General features: G+C 72.1%; 4 protein-coding genes across 7 annotated transcripts; 1 reads left to right on the top strand and 3 right to left on the bottom strand.

Annotated features, from left to right (window-relative positions):
- Nucleotides 1-1,466: 1,466 nt before the first annotated feature.
- CLIC3 (chloride intracellular channel 3) lies at nucleotides 1,467-3,582 on the top strand. The gene is made up of 6 exons (XM_051831083.2): nucleotides 1,467-1,619; nucleotides 2,236-2,345; nucleotides 2,425-2,550; nucleotides 2,641-2,747; nucleotides 2,824-2,999; nucleotides 3,095-3,582. The coding sequence occupies exons 1-6, from the start codon at nucleotides 1,584-1,586 to the stop codon at nucleotides 3,251-3,253; spliced, it is 714 nt and encodes a 237-aa protein (XP_051687043.1). The 5' UTR covers nucleotides 1,467-1,583; the 3' UTR covers nucleotides 3,254-3,582.
- A 17-nt stretch (nucleotides 3,583-3,599) lies between these two features.
- On the bottom strand, nucleotides 3,600-5,228 carry PAXX (PAXX non-homologous end joining factor). Of its 3 annotated transcripts, XM_051831085.2 has the most exons (7): nucleotides 5,093-5,228; nucleotides 4,950-5,010; nucleotides 4,780-4,829; nucleotides 4,512-4,702; nucleotides 4,357-4,425; nucleotides 4,138-4,222; nucleotides 3,887-4,060 (listed from the first exon to the last, which is right to left on the bottom strand). In XM_051831085.2, the coding sequence occupies exons 1-7, from the start codon at nucleotides 5,197-5,199 to the stop codon at nucleotides 4,021-4,023; spliced, it is 603 nt and encodes a 200-aa protein (XP_051687045.1). In that variant the 5' UTR covers nucleotides 5,200-5,228; the 3' UTR covers nucleotides 3,887-4,020. The 3 variants fall into 3 exon arrangements, 2 of the variants coding, with proteins under 2 accessions (XP_069922904.1, XP_051687045.1); XM_070066803.1 differs by lacking the exon at nucleotides 4,512-4,702 and having other exon boundaries at nucleotides 3,600-4,060; nucleotides 4,946-5,010; XR_007913435.2 differs by having other exon boundaries at nucleotides 4,138-4,425.
- Nucleotides 5,229-7,896: 2,668 nt separating this feature from the next.
- Nucleotides 7,897-11,846, bottom strand: LCNL1 (lipocalin like 1). Of its 2 annotated transcripts, XM_051831082.2 has the most exons (6): nucleotides 10,560-11,846; nucleotides 9,977-10,050; nucleotides 9,769-9,879; nucleotides 9,570-9,671; nucleotides 9,338-9,363; nucleotides 9,187-9,252 (listed from the first exon to the last, which is right to left on the bottom strand). In XM_051831082.2, the coding sequence occupies exons 1-6, from the start codon at nucleotides 10,679-10,681 to the stop codon at nucleotides 9,250-9,252; spliced, it is 438 nt and encodes a 145-aa protein (XP_051687042.2). In that variant the 5' UTR covers nucleotides 10,682-11,846; the 3' UTR covers nucleotides 9,187-9,249. The 2 variants fall into 2 exon arrangements, with proteins under 2 accessions (XP_051687041.2, XP_051687042.2); XM_051831081.2 differs by lacking the exon at nucleotides 9,338-9,363 and having other exon boundaries at nucleotides 7,897-9,252.
- A 154-nt stretch (nucleotides 11,847-12,000) lies between these two features.
- On the bottom strand, nucleotides 12,001-14,630 carry PTGDS (prostaglandin D2 synthase). The gene is given in 7 exon segments (NM_001082708.1): nucleotides 12,001-12,108; nucleotides 12,378-12,403; nucleotides 12,768-12,869; nucleotides 12,998-13,114; nucleotides 13,655-13,731; nucleotides 13,811-13,950; nucleotides 14,488-14,630. Coding segments are annotated over 6 exon segments (576 nt in total). The 5' UTR covers nucleotides 14,602-14,630; the 3' UTR covers nucleotides 12,001-12,108.
- Nucleotides 14,631-16,119: the final 1,489 nt, after the last annotated feature.

The following is a 16,119-nucleotide window of genomic DNA, read 5'->3' as shown; positions in this document are numbered from 1 at the left end:
CCCTTAGGGCCGTGGTCCAGGCAGGGTGGCTCATCCGCCATGGAGCAGGGGCCGCCTTTGGATGGTCACTGTCTGCGGATTCCACTGGCTCACGATGGTGCCTCCGTCTTCCTGCCCCGCCCCCGCCCCACAGTCTGGAGCCTGAAACAGCAGAGATCTGTGGTGGGGCGGTGCTGGGGGGCAGCGCTGGGTCCTTCCGAGGGCCGGGAGGGAGACTCGCCCCTGCTCACACAGCACCCTCGCTGCACGGACGCCTGCCCCTGCGCCTGTGTGCAAACCCCTGCGCCTGGAGGGCCCCGTCACTGGGTCAGCCCTCACAGGCTAACCTGACCACCTCTGAAGGACACTGCGGTCCCAGCCGGGTGGACAGCACTGCACAGCTGACAGCGCCGGGGCAGCGATGCGCCTGCTCCCTCCCTATCCTGTCCACCTCATGGTTTTGCTTAGGGAGCTGTGAGGGCGCCTGCACAGAGGCGTGGACATGGGGACCACCGGCAGGTGTGCGAGGGCTTCTCCAGGGGAGAGCCCCTGGCCACCCCAAAGACCGGCCCTGGGAGTGGAAGGGGACAACAGAGGGGCAGGGGAACTCGGGGCTCAAAGGATGCTGGAGCCCCACACGGCGGCTTCCGAGACCCTCCTCTGCCTGTGCCCAGGAGCCCTGGCCAGCATGGGGTCAGATGACGGGTGCTGGGGCGTGGGCCACCTGGGACAGCCACAGGGGCCCTGCCGGGGACCGTTCCCTGGCAAGCAGGCTGGTGGCTGAGTGGGTGGGAGTGGCGCCACCTGGGCCACACTGTCCCCGACAGCCCGGCACCACAGCGCCCGAGGGAGGGGAAGGCAGCCGGGCCGGTCCTACGCTGGCCACTGGGTTGCACCGCGCCTCCCCGGGGAGCTCACAGCAGGTGCCAGCAGCTGAGCTGGAGGCTGGGCCGGCGGGCAGGCGGGCACCTGCAGGCCTCCCACCTCCCCGGTCCTTGTAGTCCAGCCCAGGGCCACACGCACCAAGGGTAGGGCTTCCACTCCCTGGCGCTGCTTTTCCGAGGCTGAGAGTGAGACGCCTGCCTCGGCCCCCTCTGGGGGAACACCCAAGCCAGGTTCCCCGGCCCAGCAGGGCACGCCTGGAATGCAGCTCCACCCCGAGCAGGGAGGGCCCAGCCGGGGAGCCCAGTCCTGGGAGGGCGTCTCCTGCAAGGGAGCTCCTGGCTCCCGGGAGACGGAGACGGAGATGGAGGCCAGGGCCGCCGTTTCTCCCACCCCACCCCGCTGGGCTGGGGGTCCCAACACGGGGGTGCTGCTGCAAGAGAGGCAACAGCCCTGACCCAGAGCCACCCCCAGGCTGGCTCGGCCCCGCCCCCAGCACGCCTGTGGCTGGTGGGCTCTCCCACCCCCTCCAGCACACTGGCACCCCCCCCCCCCAGCCAGCCTGGCCTGGCCTCACGTCCCCCAGGTGGCCAGCTCTGCGCCACTGGCACGGCCTGCCTAGGTGGCTGCAGGGGGCGGGCCGAGGAGCGGGGAGGGCGGGGCGGCCAGGCGGCCTTAAAGAGCTGCGGGCCCCACCCTGTGCCCCAAGCCCCGGCTCCACCATGGCCGAAACCTCCAAGCTGCAGCTGTTTGTCAAGGTGGGCTGGGGGGCTGGGGGGGGCGCGGAGCTTGCTGAGGGCTGGGTCTCCCCAGCACCGCCTGAGCCCCTGCTCCTACCATGGGTTCAGGGCACCCCACAGAGGCTGGGGGAAGGGGAGCCACATGGGGGCGGAGGCAGCCCTAGGCAGTCTGGGTGGCCCCGGTCCCACTCCCACCCTTGGTCCTCGAGCTAGGCCCCTTTGTGGGAAGGCCTGGCGGGACCCTGGGGTCACCGGGCCTGGGCAGGAGCAGGGGTCACACCCAGATCTGAGTGGGGGCTGTCAGGCCCTGTCCCCTCCCCGAGCTCAGGATCCGGGAGCCAGCGTGCGCGCGCCCAGCCCAGTGCCCAGTTTGCCGGGTGAATCACCTAGGAAACAGCCGGCCGGGTCCCCCTCACCCTTGCCGCCAGCCTCTGGCCCTGCCCAGGTTCCCCGAGGCTGGCACCCGCCTCCCCTTCCAGGGGTGCCCTGGACTGACCCCCACCTCACAGGGACCGAGTCAAGGGCCCTCAGCTGACACTTGGAGAGCCGGGCCGGGCTCCCGGGCTCCCGCCCAGCCGGGCGGCAGATTCCTGGGTCTGCTCCCAGCCCGGCTGGCTGTGCCCCACCCACCCAGGCGAGCGAGGACGGCGAGAGCGTCGGCCACTGCCCGTCCTGCCAGCGGCTCTTCATGGTCCTGCTCCTGAAAGGGGTGCCTTTCACGCTCACCACGGTGGACACGCGGAGGTGAGCCCCGCCGCGCCGCGCCGCAGGCCCGCCCGACCCCCTGCGCGCTCCTCGGCCAGCCTCTCCCCCCCCCCCGCAGGTCGATGGACGTCCTCAAGGACTTCGCGCCAGGCTCGCAGCTGCCCGTTCTGTTGCACGACGGGGACGCCAAGACCGACACGCTGCAGATCGAGGAGTTCCTGGAGCGGACGCTGGGGCCGCCCGAGTGAGCGCCGAGCGGGGCGCGCGAGGCCCGGGCGGGAAGGGCGCCTGGGGCGGCGTGCGGGAGTCAGCCGAGTTCCCCCCACGCCCGCAGCTTCCCCAGCCTGGCGCCGCGGTACGGGGAGTCCAGCACGGCGGGTAACGACGTCTTCCACAAGTTCTCCGCCTTCATCAAGAACCCGGTGCCCGCGCACGACGCAGGTGAGGCGGGCCGGGGGCCGGGCGAGGGCGGGGCGCGCCCCGGGCCGGCCCTCACCCACCGCGCCCGCGCCCGCAGCCCTGTACCAGCAGCTGCTGCGCGCTCTGGCCAGGCTGGACGGCTACCTGCGCGCGCCCCTGGAGCACGAGCTGGCGCGGGAGCCGCAGCTGCGCGAATCGCGCCGCCGCTTCCTGGACGGCGACCAGCTCACGCTGGCCGACTGCGGCCTGCTGCCCAAGCTACACATCGTGGACGTGAGCGGCCCGGGCCCGCAGCCGGGACCAGGGCGGGCGGGGAGGCGGGCGCGGGTCGTGGAGAGGCTCTGACCACACCCTGCACCCACCCGCAGGCCGTATGCGCGCACTTCCGCCAAGCGCCCATCCCCGCGGAGCTGCGGGGCGTGCGCCGCTACCTGGACAACGCGCAGCAGGAGAAGGAGTTCAAGTACACCTGCCCGCACCGCGCCGAGATCCTGGCGGCCTACCGGCCGGCCGTGCACCCCCGCTAGCCCCCTGCCCCACCCCGCCCCATGAAGGCCTCTCTGCCCCAGAAGCTGGGGGGGGGGCAGGTGTCCCACCCTCGGCCATTGCTGCCACCCCAGGAGCTCGAGGGCAGCGCTCCGGCCCAGATGAGTGCGCCACCAGCACAGGGGGACTGGACTGGGCTCCCAAACCAGTCAGGCCGGGGCGGGGCGGCCGAGGGGTGGGGCCCGCATTCCTCCCCAGGCCCAGGCTGCAGGCCCGGACCCCTCCCCCATCCCCTCCCCCATGGTGGTCACAGTGCAGATGCTGCCCCGCCCCACCATGGCCCTCCAAACACGTGTGTGCTCAGCACATCCTCCTGCGAGCATTCTCCTATGGGTGGGGGGGCCATGTTCTGCTGGGCGGGGCCTGGGAGGCTGAGAGCAGAGCTCCGAGCCGTGGGGAGCCCTGGCTGTGCCGTCCCGGCACCTGGGCTGGCCAGGGAGGGAGGACCAGGTGGGTGTGAGGTGGCTCCACCACCTGCAGGGCCACATGGGCGGCGCCTCCTCTAGGGAGCCGGCTGCACCTGTTGAGATCCAGGGGCCCCACCCGCGCCCAGAGTGCAGGCCCCAGGGGGCTCCCTGACCCCCTGCGCCAGCACCCCCAGGAACCAGCGCCTCGCCACCTCAGGGCACCTTTATTTGATGGGGCAGGGTCCTGAGGGGCAGCAGGATGGGCCGGGGGTGGCGGGGGCTCCCAGGGTGGTGCCCACCCCCCAGGCAGACTCCAAGCACAGCCACACTTCGCTGTCACTTCAGGCTTCGTCAAAGTCAACACCGCCGGCCGGTTTCTTACTGGGAGAGAAGAGGGGGTGAGGAGGCAGCGGCTGGGCCGGACCGTGGGCGCGGGGAGGGTGGGGGTGGGCAGGTACCTCTTGAAGCCGGGGTTGATGAGGGACTCCCCTGGACACCGTCTGCGGACTCCCTGTCCAGGGCCACCTCGCTGGGGATCCAGATCTAGGGGGAAACGGGACAGGGGATCCTGGACCCAGCAGCACCCGGGCAACAGCCCGTTCCCGATACCGGGGCCTCTCCGCGGACCTGCGCCCGGCCCGCTCCAGCCCCAACCCACTTCCCAGGCGACGCCTCACCTGGTAGGAAGAGCTGAGGCCCCGCCGGCCGGGGGCTCTTCCTAGGGCTGGGGGTCGACTCCTCCGCGGCTGAGGGAGGGGACCAGAGTCACTACGGGAGCTGCCAGGGGACCGGCACCTACGGGACCCCTACGGGGGGTGACGAGGGTCCCCACCTGCCAGCCGCCGCTCCAGGCTGCACACCCGCTCTGCCAGGCCCAGGGTCAGCGCCTGCAGCCTGGGGGCTGCCTCTGGGCCGGCTACCTCCGAGAGCTCAAAGGCCAGGGCGGAGGGCGCCCCGGGGAGCGTCAGGGATGCCGCCTCCTCCTGCAGGGTCACGGTCACGGCTTGCTGCTGGCAGGCTGCCCTGGGAGACAGAGCGTCCGGCTGCGTCCACGCCAGGCCCGCCCCCCCCCGCCCACGCCTGCCCAGCACCGGGCTCACCTGAACCGGGCGCCGAGGTCCTCCGCCGCGCTCAGCCCCAAGCGCGCCTTCTACGGGCACAGAGCCTTGTCACCAGGGCCCCTCCGAACCCAGCCCGAGTCACCTGGGGTGCCAGGCCAGGCAGGCCGGCAGGGCGGGGTCCCCCTCCCCGCCTGGGCCCCTGTACCCACGAGGGCCGCCAGGCCGCCCGGCGTCCAGCAGGTGCTCCAGAGCCGCGCGCCGTCCGTCACGCTGCGGCGAGAGGGGCTGTCAACGCGGCCGCCCGTCCCCGGGGCTCCCCGCACCGCCCCTCGCCCGGGAGCCCCCCACTCACCAGAGGGTGAAGCCGTCCTCGTCCCCGCCCTCCTGGCCCTCGCACCAGCACACGAAGCGGGGCGGCCCCGGGCCCGGCGGCAGCGTGCACAGCGGCGGCGGCACCATGGCAGCTCGGAAGCCGCGGGCCGCGCTGCGGGCCTAGGGCGCCTGCGCGGGGCGGGGCCTTCCCGGGGCGGAGCCTTCGAGGACTCGGGGGCGGGGCCTTGCCGGCGGGGCGGGGCCTTGCCGGCGGGGCGGCCCTCCGCGGCCTCGGAGCCCAGCCGCACGACGCAGGCGCAGTAGCCCCGCCGGCCACGCTTCCGGTGCGGAGAGGCGAGGCTCGCGGTCTCCGGCGGGGCGGGACCGAGCGCGCACCTGCGCGGCGAGCCTTGGGCGGGGTGGCGGGCAGGGGGCTCGGGCTGCCCCGGCCCCCGGGGCTGGCCCCTCTGGGTCTATTTGCTGACCGCGGCCTGCAGTGAGGGAGCCGGGCCCAGCGCTGCCGCCGCCCGGGTCTGCACCGCGGGTAGCGGGAACGAGGCGCGGGCTGCGCCTGCTCTGCGCTGCGGTGTGGGACGCGGTGACTCCCGCGGCGCCGGCTTGCTGTTCTCAGCCGCTGCGTGCGGGCGTGGTGACCGGCGCACCGGGGCGCACGGGGCAGGCGTTGCTGCGCAGCCCGAGGGACCCTGCCCGCTCCCGGCTGCCCCCCGGGGCCCAGCTCCTGCTAACGGTCACCGTGGGTGGAGGCCCCGGCTGCTGCTGTGGGCAACTGGGGAGCGAACCAGCAGGTGGGAGGTTTCTCCCCCACCCTGTTAAATAAATAAATACAAAACTTAAAAAATATTGTGGAGCTGTTGCGGGTTGGAGTGGGCCTGGCCCCCTGACTCAGCGTGGGCGGCCCACACTGGGCACCAGGGAGCTGGACCCGGCTGCAGGGGTGGACGGAGGGAGAACAGTGGGGGGGGGGCTGCTGGGGCTGGGGCAGAGCTGGGGGGGAGGTGGAGGGAGGCCCAGGACTGGGGCTGGGGCACAGCTGGGGGGGGGGGAGGGAGGCCCAGGGCTGGGGCACAGCTGGGGGGGAGGGAGGCCCAGGACTGGGGCTGGGGCAGAGCTGGGGGTGAGGGAGGCCCAGGGCTGGGGCTGGGGCACAGCTGGGGGGGGGAGGGAGGCCCAGGGCAGGGGCTGGGGCACAGCCTGGGGGGGGTGGGAGGCCCAGGGCAGGGGCACAGCTGGGGGGGAGGGAGGCCCGGGGCTGGGGCTGGGGCACAGCTGGGGGGGAGGGAGGCCCAGGGCTGGGGCACAGCTGGGGGGGAGGGAGGCCGGGGCTGGGGCTGGGTAACAGTGGGGGGGGGGGAGGCCCAGGGCTGGGGCTGGGTAACAGGGGGGGGGGGGAGGCCCAGGGCTGGGGCTGGGGCACAGCTGGGGGGGAGGGAGGCCCAGGGCTGGGGCTGGGGCACAGCTTGGGGTGGGAGGTGGCCCAGGGCTGGGGCAGAGCTGGGGGGGAGGTGGAGGGAGGCCCAGGGCTGGGGCACAGCTGGGGGGGGGGGAGGGAGGCCCAGGGCTGGGGCAGAGCTGGGGGTGAGGCCCGGGGCTGGGGCACAGCTTGGGGTGGGGGGTGGCCCAGGAGCAGACCCTGCATGTGGGAGAGTGGAAAAGGGGGAGGGGAGCTGGCCAAGACCACGGGGGGGTGCGGGGGGGCCTCTCCAGGGGCCAGTAATGGCGCCAGCACTCTGGCTGCCTAAACATGGGCCCTCCAGGCCCAGAGCTCAAGGCCTGGGTCATGGTTCCAGGTAGGATGTGGGGGCCGAGCCGCAGCCCCTCAGCCCTGGAAGCTGGAGTGTTCTGTGGTTGGAGAGGGGCCTCGTCCGAGATGGCCTCTAGGGAGCCGGCTGCACCTGTTGAGATTCAGGGGCCCCACCCGCGCCCAGAGTGCAGGCCCCAGGGGGCTCCCTGACCCCCTGCGCCCGCACCCCCAGGAACCAGCGCCTCGCCACCTCAGGGCACCTTTATTTGATGGGGCAGGGTCCTGAGGGGCAGCAGGACGGGCCGGGCAGGACACAGGGCTGACCTCGCACCCAGGCAGGGAGGAAGGCAGCCCGAAAGGGCAGCTGCGAGCTAGGCGGTGGCCAGGGCCTCGAGGGGAGTCGGCCGGACGGTGGCGGCAGAGGCACAGAGGCCCTGTCGTGGACAGGACTGCAGGGCGGCTGGAGCCAGGTGGACGGACGGCCAGGGAGGGCCTTGTGGGTCGGGTGCTGTCGTGTCAGTGAGATGGGACCCGGAGGGGGCAGGGCCCAGCGCCCATTCTCCAGGCTGGGGGGAGGGGGGTGCTGAAGGCCGCCCCCGTGTGGCCAGCGCGGGGTGGTGCAGGGGGCGGGAATCCTGGGCTGCAGCAGGGAGGGAGAGGGAAGAGGGAGAGGGAGAGGTGTGCTGCTCTGAGGCCGGCAGCACACCCTGGAGTCCCCTCTGCTGCCCTGGGCGCCCCTGCGTCTCCCGGTGCCTGTGGGAGATGAGCAGCGACGAGCAGACCTCCCCAGCCACCCACCCAGCGCCTCTCAGCGGGTGCCCCCCAGGCAGGTGCTGTCCCCTGGCCAGGCGCTAGGAGACGCAGTGTGGGGCCGGCTCTCCTCTCCGGGTCTGCCAGCCTTCAGGGGGCCCAGGGCAGGCGCCGGCAGGAGCTTGGCCTTGTGGGGGCTCCTAGCCTCGAGGCCAGCGTGCAGGTGGTGGGGCAGGCGTGCCGCGGCTGCCGGGGCCCCCGGAACTCAGGGGAGGCCTTGTCTCTGTGACCGGTCAGTCCAGCTGGACCCCCTCACGGAAGGCACGTCTGAGGGGACACGGCTGCTTCTGTTTACACTTTTCTTTGGAAGATTTATTTTCCATATTTGAAAGGAAGAGTTACAGAGAGGCAAGGGGGGAGAGGGGTCTTCCATTCGCTGGGTCCCTCCCCAAATGGCCACAACGGCCAGAGCTGCACCGATCCAAAGCCAGGAGCCAGGAGCTGCATCCTGGCCTCCCACGCAGATGCAGGGCCCAAGCACTCGGGCATCCTCCACTGCTCTCCCAGGCCACAGCAGAGAGCGCGATGGGAAGTGGAGCAGCCAGGACTCGAACCGGCGCCCGTGTGGGATGCCACATCACAGGCAGCAGTTTTAGCTGCTACGCCACTGCGCAGACTCCTACTTATTTTTATTTGAGAGGCAGAGAGAGAGAGAGGAAGAGAGTGCTCTGTCTGCTGATTCAGTCTCCAAATGCCTGCACAGCGTGGGCTGGGCCAGGCTGAAGCCAGGAGCTCCATCTGCCTCCCACGCAGGTGCAGGGGCCCAGCACGGGGCCATCTTCTGCCGCCTCCCAGGGTGCATGAGCAGTGGGCTGGAATCTGGGGGATCTGGGACTTGAACCCGGGCTCCCTGATGTGGGATGGACGCAGGCGTAACCACTGGGCCAACCGCCTGCCCCAATTATGATTTATTTATGTATTAAATTGAAAAGGAGAGAGACAGAGAACTCCCCCATCCACTCGTCCGTTCCCCAAATGCTGGGAGCCCAGGACTCCATCCGGGTCTCCCGCCTGGAGGCAGGGACCCAGGTGCCTTAGCAGGAAGCTGGGGCGGGGTGGGGGGGGACCGGGGGCTCCTTAACCTCTCACAAAGGCCCACCTGGCACCCATCATTCCTGAAAAATTCCCACCTGAGCCCCGGGGACCCCCAGGCCACGGAGGAGCGACAGCCCCCCCCCAGGGCGGACAGCCACAGTCCAGGGCCTGCTCCCCCCCCGGGGGGCTCTCTGCGGCATCATCCACCCCCTCCCCTGGCCCCATGGCGGGCGGGGCCTGGGCCGGGGTCTCCAGTCGGTCGCTGCAGCTGCCTGGTGGGCTGGGCGGCCGCAGGTAATGGGGCGAGGAGGCTCCCGGAGCTAGGGGCCAGGGAGCCCCGGGGTGCAGTGCGGGAGGAGCCCGGGGGTCGCGGCGCGCGGCGGGCACCTGTGCCGGGATCCCCGCCAGTCCGCAGGAGCCTCAGCCCCTCCCGGAGCGGCCCTGGGGGGTCCCCGCCCAGCCCTGCGTGGTCTTAGGGAGCGTCGGGGTCCGGGCCCGGCCCCCCACAAACGCACGGCGCCGCTGGCTGGCTTCGGAGACATTTATTTTGCTTGGGGCAGGGGAGCCGCACGGCCTTCGGGGAGGGGGCCTCACTGTAAAACAAGGGCGGGGGCGTTACGGTGACCGCCAGAGCGGGAGGCCCCCCGCCCCGCCCCCGCCGCGGCCGCGCGCACGCACCTGGGCGAGGGCACCGGCGCACTGGTCTGCGGGAGAGAGCGGCGTGAGGGGCGGCCTGGAGCCCTTCCCGCGGGCGGGGCCCCTCCCGACCCTCCCGACCCTCCCTGAGGGACCGTCGCCCACCCGGCACCTCCCCCCCCCCGCGGCTGGCTGGGTGACCCCTCCCAGGCGGGCTCTTCCGGTCTGGGTCGGAGGGCCCCCGCCCCGGAGGGGGTGGGGAGGCGGCGCTCACCGGTCTTGGGCAGCAGGGCGCCCTGGCTGGGGTTCAGGCCCACCTGGGGGCCCAGCAGCTGCAGCTTCTGCGCGCCTTCGGGGAACAGCTCCGGGGCGCGGGCTGGGGGTCGGGGTGGGGTGCGGGTAAGCGCCAGGGGCGGGGGAGGAGGAGGGGCGGGAACGGCGGGGAGGGGACGCTGGGCCGGGGCGGCGCCCACCGTAGAGCTGCAGCCAGACGTTGCGCGTGTCCCCCCGGCGGGTCTCCAGGTACAGCACGGCGAAGTTCAGGTAGTCGGTGAAGGCCACGCGGATGTCGGTCTGGCCCATGGCTGCGGAGAGAGCGAGCCGGCTGCCCCGCGCCGGGAAACCGCACACCCTGGCCCCGCAGCCCCAGCCGCCCCCCTCCCCCACCTGGGGCACCCTCACCTGGGTTGCTGAACTGCCCGGCCACGGCACCCTTGGTGAAGGTCGCCTCCAGCTTTTGACACCCGCCATCGGGCCTGGGGAGGAGGACCCCAAACCCTGAGCTGCAGCCCCTGCTCCCCTACTCCCAGGGCCACAGCCACCTGGAGGGGTGCACAGGGCCAGAGGGCACAGGGTCTCCCCCCACACACAGGTGCACAGGGCACCACACACAGGTGCACAGGGGACCACACACAGGTGCACAGGGGACCACACAGGTGCACAGGGGACCACACACAGGGGCACAGGGGACCACACAGGTGCACAGGGGACCACACACAGGGGCACAGGGCACCACACAGGTGCACAGGAGACCACACACAGGTGCACAGGGGACCACACACAGGGGCACAGGGCACCACACAGGTGCACAGGAGACCACACATAGGTGCACAGGGGACCACACACAGGTGCGCAGGGGACCACACAGGTGCACAGGGCACCACACAGGTGCACAGGGGACCACACACTGACTCCTGGGCCCTTCACAGCCTGTGGCGCTGCTCTCACACCGGCCCCTGTCCCAGCTGAGGCCCAGGTCACTTACAGGGGGTACCCGAACTTCAGGGCCAGGTCGCCATTGGCCAAGGGGGTCACCAAGACCACGGGCATCTTCATGTCGTCCTTGCTGTCCTGGAAGCTCTGGTCATTGGATGCGGCCCCCACCATGTACCAGGTGCCCTGGAACTGCGGGCGGGGGAGGGAGGCTGGGAGGAGGCCCCCCACTGAGCGGAGCTGTCACTTCCTCCCCATCAACCCTGACCTGGGGTTGGGGCCGGGGGCAGCTGCTTGTGGCAGTGGCAGGCCCTAGGAGTGGTGGGGACCAGCTGTGGAGTGGGGCTCCTGGGGGGGTCTCTTCCATGCCCCCAGCCCCAGCTGAGCCTGGATGAGGAACAAGAAGTGGGAGGAGGCTGTCCCGGCACAGGGGCCGGCAGACCGGGACGCACCTGGCTGGCATCGAAGTTGGCCTGTATGGGCACCTGGGCCTGTCCCAGGGATGCCCCGAGCAGGGCCAGGAGGGAGCCAAGCAGCAGAGCCTGCAGCGCCATGGCAAGGGGCAGGAGCGCTGCGGTGGCCGCCCCGCGGAGGCCTTTATGCCCCTGAGATGCCCCGGGGCGGCTGGCAGGCCAGCCGGCGGGGTCCCAGCCCACTGCGATAGGTGCCGATCGAGTTGCACCCTGCAGCACCCTTGGCCCGGCCCAGGCTCCACCTGTTCCGCTGCACTTTGCCTGGGGCTCTCTCGGGCTCTGGGCTGGGGGCTGCCCTCGCCTCCCCGGCCTCCCCCAGCCCCCTGGGATGTCGGCCCCCACTCTCAGCTCAGGCACAGCTGCCTCTTCCAGGAAGACCACTGAGGTCACCTTCACCTCAGGCCTTGTGGGCGGGTGGGGGTGGGGTCCTGCACACCGTGACCCAGCAGCACCGGGACGGAGGCCTGGGGAAGGCCACTGCGGCCGGGCATCTGGGGCCAGCTGGAGGCTGGGATTACAGTTAGGTGGGCCTCGTGTGGCTTTGGTGCCAGCGCTCCGGGGGGGCAGGGCTGTGCGCTCTGGAGACCCAGGCCGGAGTGGCCCAGCGAGTCTGTCCCGGGAGGGGTGGACACACCTGCCTCTCCAAACAGTGTGCCTTTCTGTGCCCTAGACCCTTATCTGCCCACTCTGAGCGTGCTAATCCCACACTTGCAAACCCTATCCGGTCCGCGGCTCCTGTGCAGGGTTGGGGCAGCTGCCTACAGGGATTAGGAGCTGAGAGGCAGGACCCAGCGCCCAGGGGGGCCGGGGCGCAGCGGGCAGCCTGAGGGGGGCTGCCGGGCACGTCCCCTCAGGGGTCCTGACTGGCGGCCCTACCGGGAGCAGACACTGCAGGGTCCCCTGCCCGCCCCGCCCCGTGGATGACTACAGAGAGGCGGGTGTGTGTGTGCTGGGGGTGGGGTCCAGGTGGCTGGAGCCAGGCCCAGGGCGGCGACAGACAGGCAGGAGCCAGGCTTCTGACTTTGCTTGGAGTTTATTTCTGAGCCCAGGAACAGCCCAGGGGGCAGAAGTGCTTGGGGAAGGACGCAGGGCTGGAGTCTCCAGGGAAGTCCGGAGGGCTGGGGTCTCCTGGTGGGCAGAGCAGGACCCATCAGCCCCCAGCCCCGACTTGCAGCAGGGGTCTCCCCCAGGGGGAGTCCTCTGACCTCCCCTGCTCATCGCACCCCTCCCTTCGTCCAGGACGGTCCCTGCTGATGGAGGCCCTCCCCCAGCCTGGGGACCCCCTCCCCCCGGCCAGGCTCCACACCCGCCCCCCCCCCGTCCTCCTTGGGGGCCCAGGTCTTCTCTGGAAGGCGTGGTGGGGCGGGGTGCGGAGTGCCCGGGCGAGCCGGCCTCACCTAGTCCTGCTCCTCCATGCATTTATCTGCCAAGAAAGGGGCAGGGGCGTGGTCAGCGCCCAGGCGGGGCCAACCCCCTGCAGGAGCTCCCCCTCCAGGAGCCCCAAACTGCAGCCTCCGGCAGCCCGCCCCTGCCCTCCCGCCCCAGACCCTGCTCACACAGGGGCCACCTTTCTCCACCTCAGCTGCCCGCCACCTGCTGGGCCAGTGCCCCTGTGTTCCCCAAGGGTGACCCCACCTCTCACCACGTGCGGGGGGGGGGTCCTGTACTCTGGGGCCTGGCCCCAGTGTGGGCAGGGGTCCCAGTGAGGGGGCTGCAGGCAGTCAGCCCCTCCCCAGCGCCCTCTCCTGTCTGACCTCAGTGGCCGCCCCTGGACCAGGCGCCCTCACCGTTCCGGGGCAGGAAGACAACGATGTCCTCCGTGAAGCCCTGGGCCTTGCAGAACGCCATGAACTTCTGCTTCAGCTCAGCCCCGGGGGTCTGGCTGCGGCCTGCGGCAGGCGGACAGGGAGCCGGCCTCAGCGCGCCCAGGGCCTGGGAGCCGCCTGGCACTGCCCTCAGGGCCAGCCCTGCGTCCCTCGCCACCCCGGGGCCAGGCGGTGCTGGGCAGGGCACCTACTGTAGAGAGTGGCCATGCGGAAGTCCTGGCCCGGGCCCTTGGCACCCTCACTGTACAGCAGAGCGAACTCCTTGTAGTCGGTGTCCACAACCCAGACAGAGTAGGTGCTGCCCCAGTCTGGGGACCGAGAGACCACCTTGTTGGGGGCCCCGCCTCCCGCCTTGGGGGAAGGGGCACCTTCTGTGGGCTGTGCCGCGGGAGGGGTCTGGCTGCTCTCTGTCCGTCTGCCCACCAGCCAGCTCCCCGTTTCCCATCTGCACAGCCTGGATGCCCGCGCCCCCAGCCAGAGGAGAATCCGGGGTCCAGTGTGGCCACAGCGCTGCTGGCCAGACCCCTGGAGGGGAGCCCACCCCAGGGATGGACGCTGTGTGGAGGTGAGGTGTGGAGGGGACGTGGGGGCTGCGCGTGCCCCCCGCCACGGGGGCAGGGGTGGTGCCTGGCAGAGCTGCAGTGGGGTCTAGAGAGGTTCCAGCCCCCTAGGGGGAGTCCCTCTGCCCCCACGCCCACACCCACAGGTGTGGCCGTCAGGGGCAGGCCTGGCCTGGGAGCCCTCACCCCGGTGCCGAGCAGCGCCCCCACCCCAGCTGTCTCTGGGCAGGAGCCCGCGTCACTCCGGACGGGTGCCACTCCCAGGCAGATCGGGTGGGGCCCACTCACGGGGACTGGTGTAGGTGTAGCGGCCGGGGCGCCCCGCGGGCTGCAGCAGCAGAGTCCGCGTCTCGCACTGGTTTTTCCTGCGGGCAGGTCACCCTCGGGGTCAGGGAGCGGCGCGCGGGGCTCTGGGTCCCGCAAGCCCACCGCCCTCTGTCCCACCTGAGGAAGGTGGAGGTGATGTTGAGCGCCCCCTCTTCCGTGGGGGCCACCGTGGACCGGCACATGGACAGCGCCGCCTTCTTCTCGCGGAACCAGCTCGAGTTGGAGGCGAGGCCCGCGGTGAACCAGCGCCCCAGGAACTGCGGCGAACGACCCTTGGTCTCGGCCAGGACCCTACGGGCCGACCCCGAGAGGGGGGACCCCGCCCCTCCCCCTTTCGGCCCCACCCTCGTGGCTGCCGCGCCACGCCCCCATCCGTCCCGCGCGGCACGCGGGCGGCGCGGACTGCAGAGGGCGGCTCGCTCCGGGAGGGGTGCGGGGCGGGTCTTCGGCTCCCCTCGGCCAACCGCGGGGGTCGACAGGCCGCCGGGGCGGGGCGCGCGCGCTCGCGCACACGCTGCTGCGGGAGCCATCCCGGCGCCCGCGCGGCTCCGCGCCGCGTCCTAGGGCTTGTGCGCCGTGCGTGGACAGCGCTCGGGCGCCGGCGCCCGCACGGACTTGCCGCGTGGGAGCAGGTGCCTCCCGCCGCGCCGCGCCGCCGTCTTTCCCGGCGAAACGCCGGTTGTCCTGGCCAGCGGGGCCCGGTGCCTGGCTCAGCCCCGCGCCGCCCAAAGCGCCCCTTCGCCGGACAGGCCCCTGTCCTGCCGCGGGGCGGGGCGGGGCGGGGCGCCCCTCACCTTGTCCTGTTGGAATTCGGGCTGCACAGAGACCGGGTCCTGGGCGCGGGTCTGCAGGACCCCCAGGACTCCCAGCAGCACCAGCCCCATCCACAGCCCTCGGGAAGCGGCCATCGCTCGGAGCCCAGTAGGCAGAGCTAGGGAGGTGCACAGCGGAGCGGAGGGCGCGCAGCAGACCCCTATTTATGGGCCAGGCTTGGCGGCCGCCCAGGGCGCAAGGACAGCCCACTGCGGGCTCGTGATGCTGGTGGGGGCGGGGAGGCAGCTGCAGCCTCTGCCCCCGCACGGGCGCTTATGCAAGAGGCTCCGCAGAGCCAGGCCGGGGGGGGGGGGGGGGGGGGGCCGGGCTGCGGGAGGGAGCGCGGGGGTGGGCAGGGCCCTGCACCGGGAGCCCCAGAGTCCGGAACAGAGGCCCACGTGCGGCCTACAGGGTGGTCTTGAAGGGCGGTGATGGGGAGTGGCCTGCATGCCTGCCCCCCCCCCGCTGCCCTCCCTTGAGTGGGACCCAGATGGGGGGGGGCGGGGCGCAGCACCCCGTGGACCCGGCCCCACCCTGTCACCTGGGCTGGCCCTGCTGGGTGGCTGTCGGAGCAGCCGAGGGTGGGCCGTGCGGGGCTGGAGGGGGTGTCTCTCACAGGCCATGTTCCAGGGCTGCACCGACCAGGCTGTCAGGAGCACCCAGGAGCACCCAGGGGAGGGGCTGCGTCTTTCCCCCACCCCGCCCCTGGGTCTGGGGCCCCATCCCTTCCCGTGGGGGGGGGGTCCAGGCCCTGCTGCCTTAGCGTCAGCACCGGCCTGGGGCTCTTGCTGCCACTGGTGCTGGGCAGAGGCAGGTGTGGGGGAGGGGCCCAGAGTCAGGTGGCTGTGCAGAGGGAGGGGCAGCCCGGCCCCCCATCAGCCCTGCCCGGAGCAGCCCGAGGCACTGTGAGGCGGGCTGGCGGGGGTCTCGGGGGGTCCCCTTTAGGGTGCAGCAGGCAGAGCAACGCGGGGAGCAGGCCGTGGGCGTCAGTCCCCACTGGGGCCCTACCTCTCCTCCAGCTGAGCCCTGCACCCTTCCGCCTGGGGAGACCTCCCCCCAGGGGCCGTCTCCTGCGCTGCTGGTGTTGGAAGCTCTAGAAGATTCCATGTCACAACCCACCCTGGCTCTTGGGACAGACCTGGCCCCTCAGCTGTGTCCCCCGCCCCCCGGCAGTCCACGGCCGAGCCCCCAGTCCATCCTGCTCTGTTCCAGTCCCCAAGCCCTCCACCTCGCCAGGGGCCAGGGCCAGAGACCCGAGGGGTGAGTGGTCGGTGTCCCCCGGGGCCCGGCCCGACCCACGTGCAGGCCCTCAGCCGCCAGCCCCGCCCTCGCCGGTCCCCAGCAGGTGGACGGGCGCTGGCCGGTTTGCGGCACGCGTGGCGTCCACGAGGCTGCTCTTTCATCTTCCGCCAGGCGCAGGGAGGGCTGAGTGGCTGCCAGACCCTGCCGAGCACGTGTGAGGTCTGTGCTGGCCCTCCTGCAGGGATCTATGAGATGGGCTGGGGCGGGTGTGGAGGACGCCCCCCGAGCCCCGTGCGCCTCGGGCAGGGCGAGGGCCTGGCTGCCGGGGGTGGGGACCGGCTGGACGCTGGGACAAGGCCCACGGCAGCACA

Source organism: Oryctolagus cuniculus, chromosome 1 (assembly GCF_964237555.1).
Source record: "Oryctolagus cuniculus chromosome 1, mOryCun1.1, whole genome shotgun sequence".
NCBI lineage: Eukaryota > Metazoa > Chordata > Mammalia > Lagomorpha > Leporidae > Oryctolagus > Oryctolagus cuniculus.
This window is presented reverse-complemented; position numbering and strand designations above follow the sequence as displayed.

Excerpts from the sequence above, each read along its gene's own strand:
- CLIC3 (XM_051831083.2), top strand. The coding sequence starts at position 1,584 with ATGGCCGAAACCTCCAAGCTGCAGCTGTTTGTCAAG. Across the intron at positions 2,551-2,640 it reads CGGACGCTGGGGCCGCCCGA|CTTCCCCAGCCTGGCGCCGC; the intron begins GTGAGCGCCGAG and ends CCACGCCCGCAG. Across the intron at positions 3,000-3,094 it reads CCAAGCTACACATCGTGGAC|GCCGTATGCGCGCACTTCCG; the intron begins GTGAGCGGCCCG and ends ACCCACCCGCAG.
- PAXX (XM_070066803.1), bottom strand. The coding sequence starts at position 5,199 with ATGGTGCCGCCGCCGCTGTGCACGCTGCCGCCGGGCCCGGGGCCGCCC. Across the intron at positions 5,011-5,092 it reads GAGGACGGCTTCACCCTCTG|CGTGACGGACGGCGCGCGGC; the intron begins GTGAGTGGGGGG and ends CTCTCGCCGCAG. Across the intron at positions 4,426-4,779 it reads GACCTCGGCGCCCGGTTCAG|CCGCGGAGGAGTCGACCCCC; the intron begins GTGAGCCCGGTG and ends CCCCTCCCTCAG.
- LCNL1 (XM_051831081.2), bottom strand. The coding sequence starts at position 10,681 with ATGGTGGGGGCCGCATCCAATGACCAGAGCTTCCAGGACAGCAAGGAC. Across the intron at positions 9,880-9,976 it reads CGGGCAGTTCAGCAACCCAG|CCATGGGCCAGACCGACATC; the intron begins GTGAGGGTGCCC and ends CTCTCTCCGCAG. Across the intron at positions 9,672-9,768 it reads CGTCTGGCTGCAGCTCTACG|CCCGCGCCCCGGAGCTGTTC; the intron begins GTGGGCGCCGCC and ends CCCGACCCCCAG.